The following is a 13,822-nucleotide window of genomic DNA, read 5'->3' as shown; positions in this document are numbered from 1 at the left end:
CCTCCCTTTAAAGAAGGGAATAATTCATGCTTACACTTCTAAACGATCTTTCGATCAATTCTCTGCCACCGCATTGACTCGTGCCAGAGCAAATTGTTACGCAGTCCGGGTCCGCAGGGCTTTGATTGGGTTAAATTGGCTGTCAAGCCTTGTGCGAGTGCGCGGATTCTGCACTTCGAAATTGGACATTGGTTTTTCTTTTTTTCGAAATCGCGCTCGCAAAAGAAGAAATGAATACATGCGATCGATGCTTCCTCATTGCGTCAAAAGAACACCTTGGAAACTTACGTACATCTTCCCTTTTCCTATTTTACTTATAGGGGGTCGTATCCATATGTAATTTAATTGGTAATTAATCCCAGAATTCTCTTGGAGAGTCTTGGGAACCCACGGGATCGAATTCTGGACCTTCCGAAGAGAAGACGGACATGTTAATCATGCTCCGTATTATTATTATTATTGTTATTATTATTATTATTATTATTATTATTATTATTATTATTATTATTATTATTATTATTATTAGGCGGCCGGGTAGCTCAGTTGGTAGAGCAGCTGGTTACGGACTGGAAGGTCCGGGGTTCGATCCCAGGTGGTGACAGGATTTTTTCTCGTTGCCAAACTTTCAGAACGGCCCCAAGGTTCACTCAGCCTCCTATAAAATTGAGTACCGGGTCCTTCCCGGGGGTAAAAGTCGGTCAGAGCGTGGTGCCGACCACACCACCTCATTCTAGTGCCGAGGTCATGGAAAGCATGGGGCTCTACCTCCATGCCCCCCCCCCAAGTGTCTTCATGGCATGTTACGGGGATACCTTTACTTTCTTTTTTATTATGATTATTATTATTATTATTATTATTATTATTATTATTATTATTATTCTACAATGCAGTAACCCTTCACCCAAAGAAATTGGGATTCATTTACTATAGGATATCGCTTAATTTTCGTCAAGTTGGACAAACTATGACGTCACAATATGGCGCCAATGACGTCACAACGCAGTGACGTCACAACATGTCCGATGAAAACCAAAACAATCTATACTAATAATAAATCTGTAGCCGAAATTATTCTGGTAATTTTAGATTTTCCAAAAATAATTGGTCCTAACATATATAATTAACCACCCTGAAACCGAAAATCGCTTTTTTTTTAATTTTTGTTTGTATGTCTGTCTGTCTGTATGTTTGTTACATTTTCACGCGATAATTGCTGAACGGATTTCGATGAAAATTGGAATATAAATTAAGTTCGTTTTAACTTAGATTTTAGGCTATATGGCATTCAAAATACATTATTTAAAAGTGGGGTTATAAGGGGGCTTGAATTAAATAAATCGAAATATCTCGCTTATTATTGAAAAATGTTACATAACACAAGGTTCTTTAAAAATAATTTGCGATAAGTTTTATTCCTTGAAAAATTTTGATAGGACTGATATTTAATGGGATAAATGAGTTTTAAAATTAAAATAACTGCCATCTAAGGCCGTGTAATGAATTAAAAAACAAATGACTTCATCTATAAGGGACCTTGGACAGCAACAATCGAAAGCTATGAAAGATAGACTATCTGTAGAAAGTAATTGTAATTTATTTTATTATTGCATTTCTTTACACGCCAGATTTCATATTATGCATTACACTTAATTCCTTTGTTGTTACCAGTGTCCATTTGTTCATTTATATATTAGTTATGAAGATAAATATATTTCAGTGTCCAATCAATAATTGTAGACCTATATCAACCAAACGCATTTTTTTAAAGTAAATTTCCTTTAATTGTTATTCCGTTTGTGTACAGAAAATGTCGGTTTCATGTATGATGAAGTGCGTCTGGTGTTCTGTCTATCTGCTAAACATAAGGAGCAACTGGTTGAAAATCGAATATTCGGTCGGTTCCTCGACCTTGGCGGATTTTCTCTAACCGCTCGAATCTAAACTTGTTGTAAGCGCTATTTTGCAGCTCTCTGATACGTACCCCCCAGCGGAGGTTTCAATATCTACAAGAAATTTAGTTACACTTATTTGCCGAAAGAGACAAGTGGTAAGATCGGTTTAAAAGCCACGTAGAATGTAAATAAGATATTACTAGTACGCAAGAGAGGATAAATTTAGTGCAGAGGCTTTAATTTAGGATTGATGGCCTTTAACATGCCGGAAAACTCCAACAGACTGAAATTCCTCCTGGAGCATTTGCGCTCCGTATTTTTGTATCCTGATAAAAATATATTGACTCATTCCGGATTTGAACCAGCAACCCTTGGGTCTAGAAGAGAGGGGCGTACTGGAATTGGTTCCCAAATCTGCGACTTGGTTCCCAGTTCGTCCCAGAGCTATACCCGAGTTGGTTCCAGGTTGATTTCATCTGTGTACTGCAGTTGGTTCCCGCGCTAGACCAAGCCAGAAAAATTTCCCTTTCCATTTTATACAGACTTAGGACTGTCAACTGCTGTCTACGGTAGTAGGCTGGTTAAAAAGTTTTGTGCTTGGCTGACAAGCACCATCGAATAACTTCATAATTTTATTTCTCTACTGGTAAAAATTTGTAACAAACATGTCCTGTACTTGCACTGCTACTACTCTGCTGATCACTGAAACTTATGATCGGTATTTATATTTTAACGTAGATGAAGCCACGTGTCATGATCGATTATTATAGGTGTCGTTATAGGCAATAACAAGTACCTCATCTCGTTGTTGATATTTGAACACTGCCACTACTGTGCTACATGATCGATTAACATCCCGTCCCACACAGCGATGGGACCTACACGCGTTGTTGATATTTGATGGGCAACATGTTACATCCATAATTTTTCCACGGAGGTACTCATTTGAGCATGGGGAACCTACTCGCGTTGTTGATATTTTAACATGGGGAACCTACTCGCGTTGTTGATATTTTAACATGGGGAACCTACTCGCGTTGTTGATATTTTAACATGGGAAACCTACTCGCGTTGTTGATATTTTAACATGGGGAACCTACTCGCGTTGTTGATATTTTAACATGGGGAACCTACTCACGTTGTTGATATGTTGTTTGGGAACCAACTGAAGAACAGCGGAAGAGAGTGCTCTACACCTAGATCAGTTGGAGCGACATTGTTAGCATTGTAGTACACAAATTCAATTAGCGTAGGTTTATTTAAATGTCGTATAATTTGAATTTGTCGCCACATTTTTCACTCTTTGCGTTCACTTCCACCATCAATGGTTGGAATATTAATCTCAAAGTATCTCGAGTGAAAATAATAGCAGGAGCAAAACTCAGTTCTGTATGAATATATGTTCGCTCAAAGGACGCAAATGCACTCATCTTTTATAGCAATGTTAGAAGTGGCGCGCTATATCCCGTAATGAGCACGTGTTTCTGTCCTGGGGCGCCAACACCACAGTGGTCTCTCTAGAGTTCTGTGTCCCGTCTAATTGGAGGGTGTCACAAGCATGGGCTGTGGGACAGGCGAGTGTTTTAGCACTTACACGATCACTTGACAAGTGAGCTGCATTGTAAAATGGGAAGAATAATTAAACCTCGTCAAGGTATTTTGAGATGTGGCACTTGTCAACCGACTCTCTCCCGTTTTACCACATGCCCTGAGTCTGTAGACAAACATGTGAATGAAATCAGGACTTATGAGTGTGAATCTTATTTTGACGACAAAGGGAGTATGACAGATTTGTGAGCATTCGCCCCAATACTTCTAAATATATATTTACACAATGAAACACCAATTTAAAAATAAGATTATTGTAGTTTCAGGCACAATGAATAAAATTGTCAGCCCTATTAATTCAGTTCATATTTCTATGTCTTCTCTGCTCCTGCCTCGATCCTGATGTTACTTGAATAATTTCGAGGGAAAAATTGTTCCGGAGCCGGGTATCGAACCCGGGACCTTTGGTTTAACGTACCAACGCTCTACCACTGAGCTACTCGGGAACTCTAACCGACACCGATCCAATTTTTCCCTCTATATCCACAGACCTCAAAGTGGGCTGACAACCGTCAAGCAACCAACTTCGAGTGCACACTAACTCCGTGTGACTTAAATTGTGGTTTTCTGTTAACGAACAGTAACGTGTATTATGCAAATCAAGATTTCAGGTACAACTCCCTGTAAAGTTGATTTGAATAATTTCGAGGGAAAAATTGTTCCGGAGCCGGGTATCGAACCCGGGACCTTTGGTTTAACGTACCAACGCTCTATCACTGAGCTACTCGGGAACTCTAAAAAAAAGAGTGAAAAATTGGATCGGTGTCGGTTAGAGTTCCCGAGTAGCTCAGTGGTAGAGCGTTGGTACGTTAAACCAAAGGTCCCGGGTTCGATACCCGGCTCAGGAACAATTTTTCCCTCGAAATTATTCAAATCAACTTTACAGGGAATTGTACCTGAAATCTTGATTTGCTGATGTTACTTATTCCCAAAATAGTTCTAGGAGTGTGACAGCTAACGAAGGGTGTCCCTTGTAGTCGCTATCCAATGTCATATGTTTTTAGATATTGCTAGAAGTATTGATTTGTGTTTTTTTCTTCTTCTTTTTTAATTTAGATTAAAATTACAAGTTTCTTGTTTATGTTAGTTAATTAGTTAGGATACAATTAATTATGATACTTAATCACTCATTTAAAGTTTGTGCGACTGCAATCTGTGTATATTTTTGTGTGGCTTTACTTTGTACATAGTGTATTTTTTTCTCTGTTTATTTCTAATATTGTATTTGTATTCCTGGTGTTGTGGAAGAGAAGGCCTACTACACCACAATAAATAAATAAATAAATAAATAAATAAATAAATAAATAAATAAATAAATAAATAAATAAATAAATAAATAAATGAATGAATGAATGAATGAATAAATTAATTAAATAAATTAAGTTAACTAAATAAAATAAAATAAAGAAATAAATAAATACGCAGCCGAGTCAAAGACAATTCTTATACTCAGTTTCTCCAAGTATTGTATAATTTGTCTTAACTAATGTTGAATTACGAGTAACAACCTGTTTATTTTTAACGTTTCGTTGATTTTATTTTCCATTTCTTCAATATAATTTTGTTTAAAAGAACCAACACTTAACTGTAACAGTTTTTAACGCTATTTTAACTACTCAATAGCAGTTGGTAATGATTTTGCACGTGCAAGGTAATTTTGATTGGCTGAAATTATTCTTTGAAATCTGTATAATAAAGTAAGTCATGAAACATGTGTAAAATCATAACCTGTTACAGTAGGCCATGTTTCATAAACAAAAAGTTGAAAAATGGAAATTGTAGGTGAATACTATTGATTAATAATGATTACAAGGTAAGGTTATATTTCTATTACTAAATTATGACTTTTTGTTTCGAAAAATGTCAGCATTACGACCACATGGTGACAATAGAGAGATGTGTGTGTAGTCATCTGTACCCAAAATGCAAGGGAAATTCCTTATCATATAATATTCTGTAACCACTCTTTCTGCTTCAGGCCCATGTGAAAATTCTATGTAATGTCATCTCAAAGAAGCCATTGCTGCTAAAACCTTTTCGATATATTTACTCACTGTGCATTTTGAAACACTATTGATATCGACTATAGTTAGTTGAAAAGAGCCAGTAGCATAGAATCTAGAGGTAATAGTAGGTGCTGAATTGGAGTAAGTGACCTATTTCTGTTTGTAGGATATTCAAGTTTGGTTTCAAGTCCTTGCAAAATTTTTAGGCCTACTTATTTTGAAAATCTATATTCTGTCACAAATTGAGTATCATGCATAGTATAGAAATCATCATTCCGTGTTACCTTGCTACGTTGAGATACTACATTTTCTGAATATTCAATATATAATTGCTCAGCATCAAAATAAGCAGCCAGTATGATTATCAGTTGACTTTTAAAGATTTATTCATTCATAGTGCTCTGCCCAAGGGCTGGTCTTTTACTGCAAACCCAGCATTCTCCACTTTTTCCAGTCTTAGTTTCCGCATATGATCCTTATATCTTAATGTCGTCTATCGTCTGATATCTTCTTCTTCCCGAACTCTTCTCCTGTTCACCATTCCTTCCAGTGCATCCTTCAGTAAGCAGTTTCTTCTCAACCAATGACCTAGCCAATTCATTTTCTTCTTTTTGATCAGTTTCAGCATCATTCTTTCTTCATCCACTCTCTCCAACACAGCTTCGTTTTTTACTCTGTCTGTCCATTTCACACGTTCCATCCTTCTCCATATCCACATTTAAAATGCTTCTATTCGCTTCTCTTCAATTCGTCGTAATGTCCATGTTTCTGCCCCATAAAGTGCTGCACTCCACACAAAGCACTTCACTTCACTTTCTCCAGAGATGCGCAGAAGATGCTCCTTTTTCTATTAAAAGCTTCCTTTGCCATTGCTATTCGCCTTTTGACTTCCTGGCAGCAGCTCATGTTACTGCTTCTAGTACACCCCAAGTATTTGAAGCTGTCCACCTGCTCTATGTCTCATTTAGAATTTGCAGGTTTGCCTTCTTTACTTTTCTTCCTATGACCATGGTTTTCGTCTTGTTGGCATTTATCTTCATTCCATACTACTCTCAGCATTCATTTAGCTCCAGTAGCATATCCCGTAGTATCATCTCCTTTTCTGCTAACAGTGCCATATCATCAGCAAATTATTACATACTAAATCAAAATTTATTCACGCAGCGAGATGGCGTTGTTACCTGCAGTCGCAAATTCTATTTTAAATTAATAATTACATTAATGTAATATTATACATTTTAACACAACATCACTCCACTAACCTTAAAAACACATATAAACAAAGTTTTCATAACATTTTATCTTTCACTACATTTCAAATTAAATTATTTGTACTTACTTTATGCAGAATACAATATTCACGCTGCTGAACGATCAGCTCAAACGCGAACTTCTTCACTCAAAGATTGTTAAACTCACACTGAAGACAAATCAGTTTCATTGTTGGTTCCAGATGTTTAAGAAAGATTCCTCTGAACACCACATTTCTCTGCCAACGCAGATTTTCACGTACGCCTAATCTATACTAATAATAAATCTGTAGCCGAAATTTTTCTGGTAATTTTCGATTTTCCAGAAATAATTGGTCCTAACATATATAATTAACCGTCCTGAAACCGAAAATCGCTTTTTTTTATTTTTGTTTGTATGTCTGTCTGTCTGTCTGTCTGTATGTTTGTTACCTTTTCACGTGACAATGGCTGAACCGATTTATATTAAAATTGGAATATAAATTAAGTTCGTTGTAACTTAGAATTTAGGCTATATGGCATTCAAAATACTTTATTTAAAAGGGGGTTGTAAGGGGGCTTGAATTAAATAAATCGAAATATCTCCCTTCTTATTAATTTTCATGAAAAATATTGCATAACAAACGTTTCTTTAAAAATAATTTCCGATAAGTTTTATTCCATGAAAATTTTTGATAGGACTGATATTTAATTAGATAAATGAGTTTCAAAATTACAATAACAACGCCATCTAAGGCGGTGTAACGAAATAAAAAACAAATGACTTCGTCTATAAGGGGTCTCGGACAACAACAATCGAAAGCTATGAAACACAGCCTACAGAGAATGTTTCTGTGTTTGTATGAAGTAATATCGGAAGCTAAATTAACCGATTTGTATAATTAATTATTAATTCACCATTGGAAAGTGTAGTTTCTCTAGATGGACATAATGCTATAATGTTATTACAGTAACGTCTGAGTGAATCGAGGACAGGTAAGATTAAAATAGCTTCTTATGCACAGAAAACTTGATAGGCATTCGTTTCCTGTATTTTATGACCAAATGAGTGGTCTCTGTGTCAAAATGATCGCATTTTAATTTTTTAATACAATTTAAATTAAGTAACGTAATAAACGATTTATCCTTCTATCAAACACGAATGTTCCCTAGATCAAATGTCCTATTTTAATTATGTAATTACTTTATATTTATTTCTAACGGGTGCAGCGGAGCGCACGGGTACGGCTAGTTAATTATAAAATATTAGATGACGTTATAACCTGCACGGCGTTAATACCTTCTCTTACCCTACATAAATTTACAGTACTTCCACTCTGTATATGGTACATTACTTTTCATATAGACTGTCATAGATTTCTTAGGGTACTTTTTAATTAAAGACCTCTCTTACAAAGATTCTTACATGTAAAGAAAATTTAACCAGAAAATGAATTGTTGTTTGAAGACCGCGGACTGGACGAAGTTCAGTTTATAAACCAGTGGGTTGGAAAATGAAGAATAGAAGTTGTGATTATATATCTTCCACCGAGACTATAAGAGTCTGTTATGTGATACAGTATTTCTATTTTATCAGCTTCAATATGGGGTCTCGTTTTTTGATGTATCATTTGGGAGTTTGGGAAAAAGAGAGGATGTAGAAAAAGGAAAAACAAGTTAGAGTAGAGTAAGAGATGTACCTCTAGAGTCCACATTGACACACGACCGATATCTCTTCTGAACCTTATGCTATGTTGCAGCTTCGATTCCCGGGGGAAATCTTTCGAGCAGGCGAAGCACTGGGCAGACGAACAGGCTCTGGGAGGAAGAGCGTTCTTCCGGTATACGGAAAGCCCCGCCAAGTTGACGGTGGAGAGCGTGAGAGAGTCCGATGGCGGAATATACAGGTGTCGGGTCGACTTCAAAAAGTCGCCGACAAGGAACACCAAAGTCAACCTCACCGTGCTCAGTAAGTACACATTCACTCTTTTCTCATCTTCTTTATTGCATTACAGATACACCTTTCAGCTGTTAATGTAATTGCTACTGATTTTTATCTGAGCAGATGATTAGATTTCCAATTATAAAGAACAGGAACTTTGTCAGCAGTTTCTAACTCAGGTCAGTTTTATAAAACTTCAGTAAGGTCAGAATTTTATTTGGAACTTACGGGACACCGGGACTGAATTTGACATTTTCTATAGTTCTGGTTCAATTGTTTTCAAATGTTTTGCATATGTACCTCAGCTAAATGCGTATAGGCCTAACAGAAAGTTTCAGTGAAATATATAGGCTTTGCAGAAGTTGATAATATTCATGTTTATATCATTTTGTCAAAAATGCATTATTTTTTATAAAAATTCAGGTTTATAGTGTTGAATTCGTGGCGGTTACATATGCCGTTCTTATAGTTCCCTATCATATTATACAATATTTTACTCACTTACAGAACAACCGCTACTACAAAGTAATATTTATACACATACTAGTGGCTTGTGCAGCAAATGCTGCTGCAAACTAAGTTCGTTAGACGTTCGAATAAAAATTTTTCAGATTTATTTTCAATGAAGAATACTTGTCTTTTTAATAGTTATTTGCTTTCATAATAATGAAACATACTCCCTCTGAATGGATTTTTTTAGGCCAAATACTTTCTCTTGAACCTATCCAACTTCAGTTTTTGAGTTTCAACGCGAAAACGCAAGTATCATTGTCAGGACGATAGCAGTAGCTATTTCAGGTCATTGTGAATTGTAGGCAAAAGTTAAAAAAAAGTTAGGTTTCCTAAGCTTTCGAACAATAGCATTTTCGCATAGCTGCTGCATGTAGAACTTGAAATGTAGAGCGTAAAATCATTTTATCCTACTAAGAGATCTTGCTGAAATGATCTGGAGACTACAAAATTTTCTAGGCCTCTTATTTTATCAGTAAGTAATACCTTTTGATCTTTCCTTAGGAACTGTAATTTTTGCGCTCTCTCGAGCCAATACTGAAGACAATGACACATATCAATATCTACACTACACCGCCATTAAGTATATGAAAAAGACCCAACCCCACTGGGCTAATAAGAATAAAAATATTTGATTTTTAATAACAATATTATTATCTTACTTAAGTTTTGTAGTTATATATAGCAGCCACTCAGTAAATTATAGAAATGAAGATCTAAATTAAGATATTCTCTACATTTACTTACATAACCTCAAAACGTTTCACTTTCATGTCATCAATATAGCATCAATATTATGTACAATTAATGAAAAATAGATATTTAATTTCTAATGATAATAATGTCATCAAACCACCTCAAGTTTCGTAGATTTGAATATTTGGCCTTCGTGTAATAGCCTATTGTTTATTGTAGTTTGTGTTTTGTTCTGAAATTCAATCAAGTCTGCCGTGATTCGATAAAATTAGTTCTTAAAACTGACAACAGATGGATTTTGGAAAATAGGAAAATTATGTCGGAAAATTGACATTTCACTGAAAACTACTACTTTTCCGAAAAACTTTGGGTTCCAAGCTTCAAAATGAGGGGCCATTTATTAAAATCCGTTCAGCCGTTTTCCCGTAATTTCCATTACCAGTTCAAATTATATATATAGATTTATTTGTCCTTGTACTTGTCCCAAATACGTGAATGATAGATCATTTTGTGAAGCTATATATTCATTAGAGAAAATCCACAAACAAATAGGAAAAACGCAGGAATTTTGCTTGAAGCAAGTAATGAGATAGGTATGGAACTAAATCTCGAAGAAACAAAGTATATGATCATTTCTCGTGACCAGAACTTTGTACGAAATGGATATATAAAAATTGGAAATTTATTCGTTATGCTGGTAGAAAAATTCAAATATCTTGGAGCAGTAATAACAAATGAAGAGTTCGCGGGAAAACGATTAATGTCACAGTTTTGTTAAGGTTAATGTCAAGCCATTTGTAAGTAAGTAATATCATTATCTAATTCATGGATCACTACGAAATTTAAAGTTGTTCTTATAAAAAATGGTAAAAAGGAGAATTAGCACCACGAATACAGTAATCCTTTCCTTTATTTTCTATAGAAACAGCACTACATCTTGCAGTTATAGACTCAATTAGATCATTATCTAATCCTTAACAGAAATGTGACATTCGTCGTTTTCCCCGCGAACTCTTCAAATATAAATGGAACTCGAGAGGAAATTAAGCGCAGATTAAATATGGGAAATGCCTGCTATTATATTCGGTTGAGAAATTTTTGTCGTCTAGTCTACTTTAAAAAAAAACTAGAAGTTAGAATTTATAAAGCAGTTATATTTCCTATTGTTCTGTATGGTTGTGAAGCTTGGACTCTCACTTTGAGAGAGAAAGAGACGTTAAGGATGTTCGAGAATAAGGTGTTTAGGAAAATACTTGCGGCATAGAGAGGTGAAGTTACAGGATAATGGAGAAAGTTACACAACGTAGAACTGCACGCATTGTATTTTTCACCTAACATTAAGAATATTACATCCAGACGTTTGAGATGGACAGGGCAAGTATCATGTATGGGCGAATCCAGAAATGCGTATAAAGTGTTAGTTGAAAGACCTGAGGGAAAGAGACTTTTGGGGAGGCCGAAACATAGATGGATTTGAGGAAGTTAGGATATGATGGTAGGGACTGGATTAATATTGCTCAGGATAGGGACCAATAGTGGGCTTATGTGGGGCGGCAATGAACCTCCGGGTTCTGTGGGAGCCATTTGTAAGTAAATAAATATATATCCATTGTATGCAATAATTATTGATTTCAGTCAGTGGCATATGACACAGTAATATTTCAACACTTTGACAGAATTCAGAAACTGGTGAAATTGCATTTTTTTTTTCCGAAGCAGACGGTACTTTTGTGGTGCTATTTTTTTTCGCACTGAGAGACATTTCGATTCTTTGTGCCATCTATACAGTGTATTTCATTTTTGTGTGAATTGAGGCAAGGGGGAGCTCTTGAGCGGATGTCAACCTATGGTGGCAAGTAACTATAGGCCTAATCCCCAAGGTATGAAGATTCTTACCGATTACAGTCGATCGTGCTAAGACACGCTGTGTATCCCGAGCTCATGCTGGCAAATCTATATGCCCCCTGTGCTAGCCTCTTTCGCATATCCTCGGCCGAAGAACGGAGAAATGCTGTTCAAATTGTAATGGAATCGTGAAAAATATCAATGCCCATATTGGGGAAATGAAAGATTCTGATAAAAGAGCAACTAAGATTTTGTTTATCAAAAGTGTTACTAGGCCTAGGCCTATACTGAGTGTTCAGTTCAAAGTGTGTCATGGCTCGCTGTATGCCGTCATATGGCTAGTCGATGAGCCTAGACAATTCAATCTTCCTACATTTTCGCACAGGCGTATTACCTATGTGCCAGAGAAGTTGCCTAGAAAGTACGGCGTTCATTCTGAAGCGTACTTAAGGATACGTACGGTGACGCCGGTAGTGGCAGGAATGTGAACTGTTTCGAAACATCTACTGAGGAGAGTTTTTTTCTTACTGTCGCGTCGGGATATGGGAAGAGGGTTAAGACGATTACTTACGTACAGTATATGTTGACATTAATTTGAACGGTCAACATGGACACGGAGCATTTGATTTGTGTTGTGGAATGTTGCCGTACGCAACCGATGATAACAAATACCCTGCGTAAGACTTGCCCGCGCAAAACACAGTTCGAAAGACGTTGCTACGACGTTCAAGTTATACCGTACACGTTCTCAAGTTCAGATTGAACGCCTTGATTAATAGGCAACTTCTCTGACATAAAAGCTGAAACTCGCTTCAAATCGCTGACTCACAACAGTGACGTCATGACACACTTTGAAATGAACACCCAGTAGGTTTTTTGACGAAGGATCCGAAGTCTAGCTGGAACTCGAACCTAAAACAGCCTGCGTGGCAGACCGACAACGCAGTGACATTTTATTTCTTACTTGTACGCAATACAGTGTAATTTTTCTGACATGTAACACGATATATCCGAAACTTGTATTTTTAAGAAAAATGTTACTTCTGTACCTTTATTTTTATGTCACGTACATATTCCCCTACTAAATAATTAGGGTTAATTTACTTGAATCATGCTAGCTGAAATAAATGTTATTCACGGAAAACTGGGACGCTATATGCAGAATGGTAGATGAATATTGTTATTTTCTTCCAAGAACAGATTTCGAGCTCCAGAATGTACTGGAACTCTTTGAATATATAGCACAGTAAAATGAAATTTAAATTAAATAGTTGAGGAAAGAAACTTTCTTAAAATTCTATGTAAAGTTTTAGTATGCTGTTACATGGTTCCGAGTCAAGCATACTCAGGAAGAGAAGATGAGACGAAAATAAGTTAATAAGATCTCTTGATATAAGTTTTTATGGGGCCGATGTAATTTTCTCCTCACCTTTCTATTTCTGCGTATCCATGCTCTGACCCAAATAGCAACGTACTGTGAAGAGCTCGGGAAACACACAACAATTTATTTTAGTTAGAAACATTTGAAAAACTGAGAGACCGTCTGAATCTAATCTCGCTGTGTGTAATAAAAGTAATATCTTGACTTTATTTTCAATTTGAAAGAAGTTCTTCGGATGTGTACGATTTCATTATTCCTGATACGGACAAATTCCTTTCGACAATCTATTTATTTGTCTGTCTATTTGTCCGTCCGTGTATCTGTACACCACTGTTTATTTTTACAATCAGCTCGTACAAGTCTGTTTTCTGGGAACGCTACACGTGACATTCAATAATCATAAGGTGGGTGCTCCTGTTATGGCCATGTTCCTGATATGGCCACCCCCCTATTGTGAGTTAATCAAAAACTCCAATAAATTGCAGCAGCATCCAGTGAAAGGGCATCCTGATATATCATTTGATCGTTTTCCATTCAGTCAGGTTGAGCAATATGGCGTCAGTTGCCTGTTTTGCGGTTTTCATGTGACCTCTTCATATTTTTCTCTGGTAAGTCTCCTTTGTTTTATGCATGTTTTTCAAAGACTTGTTTCATGAAAACCATAGTACTCCATTCAGTTTTTAATATTCTGTTGATTGGTGTTGTAGTTGATG

General features: G+C 36.2%; 1 protein-coding gene and 1 non-coding gene across 2 annotated transcripts in view; both read left to right on the top strand.

Moving 5' to 3' along the window:
* The window catches only part of LOC138700578 (neurotrimin-like), a 229,562-nt gene that overhangs the window by 27,440 nt on the left and 188,300 nt on the right, over window positions 1-13,822 (top strand). The window contains exon 3 of the mRNA XM_069827160.1: window positions 8,496-8,704. Coding sequence (XP_069683261.1) covers window positions 8,496-8,704 — 209 coding nt within the window. The remainder of the gene's footprint in view (window positions 1-8,495; window positions 8,705-13,822) is intronic.
* On the top strand, window positions 4,277-4,348 carry TRNAN-GUU (transfer RNA asparagine (anticodon GUU)). The gene has a single exon. It is a non-coding gene; the product is annotated as a tRNA-Asn (tRNA).

This window comes from Periplaneta americana, chromosome 5, assembly GCF_040183065.1.
Source record: "Periplaneta americana isolate PAMFEO1 chromosome 5, P.americana_PAMFEO1_priV1, whole genome shotgun sequence".
In the NCBI taxonomy this organism is placed as follows: domain Eukaryota; kingdom Metazoa; phylum Arthropoda; class Insecta; order Blattodea; family Blattidae; genus Periplaneta; species Periplaneta americana.
Note: the sequence above shows the minus strand (reverse complement) of the source record. Positions and strands in the feature narration are given on the sequence as shown.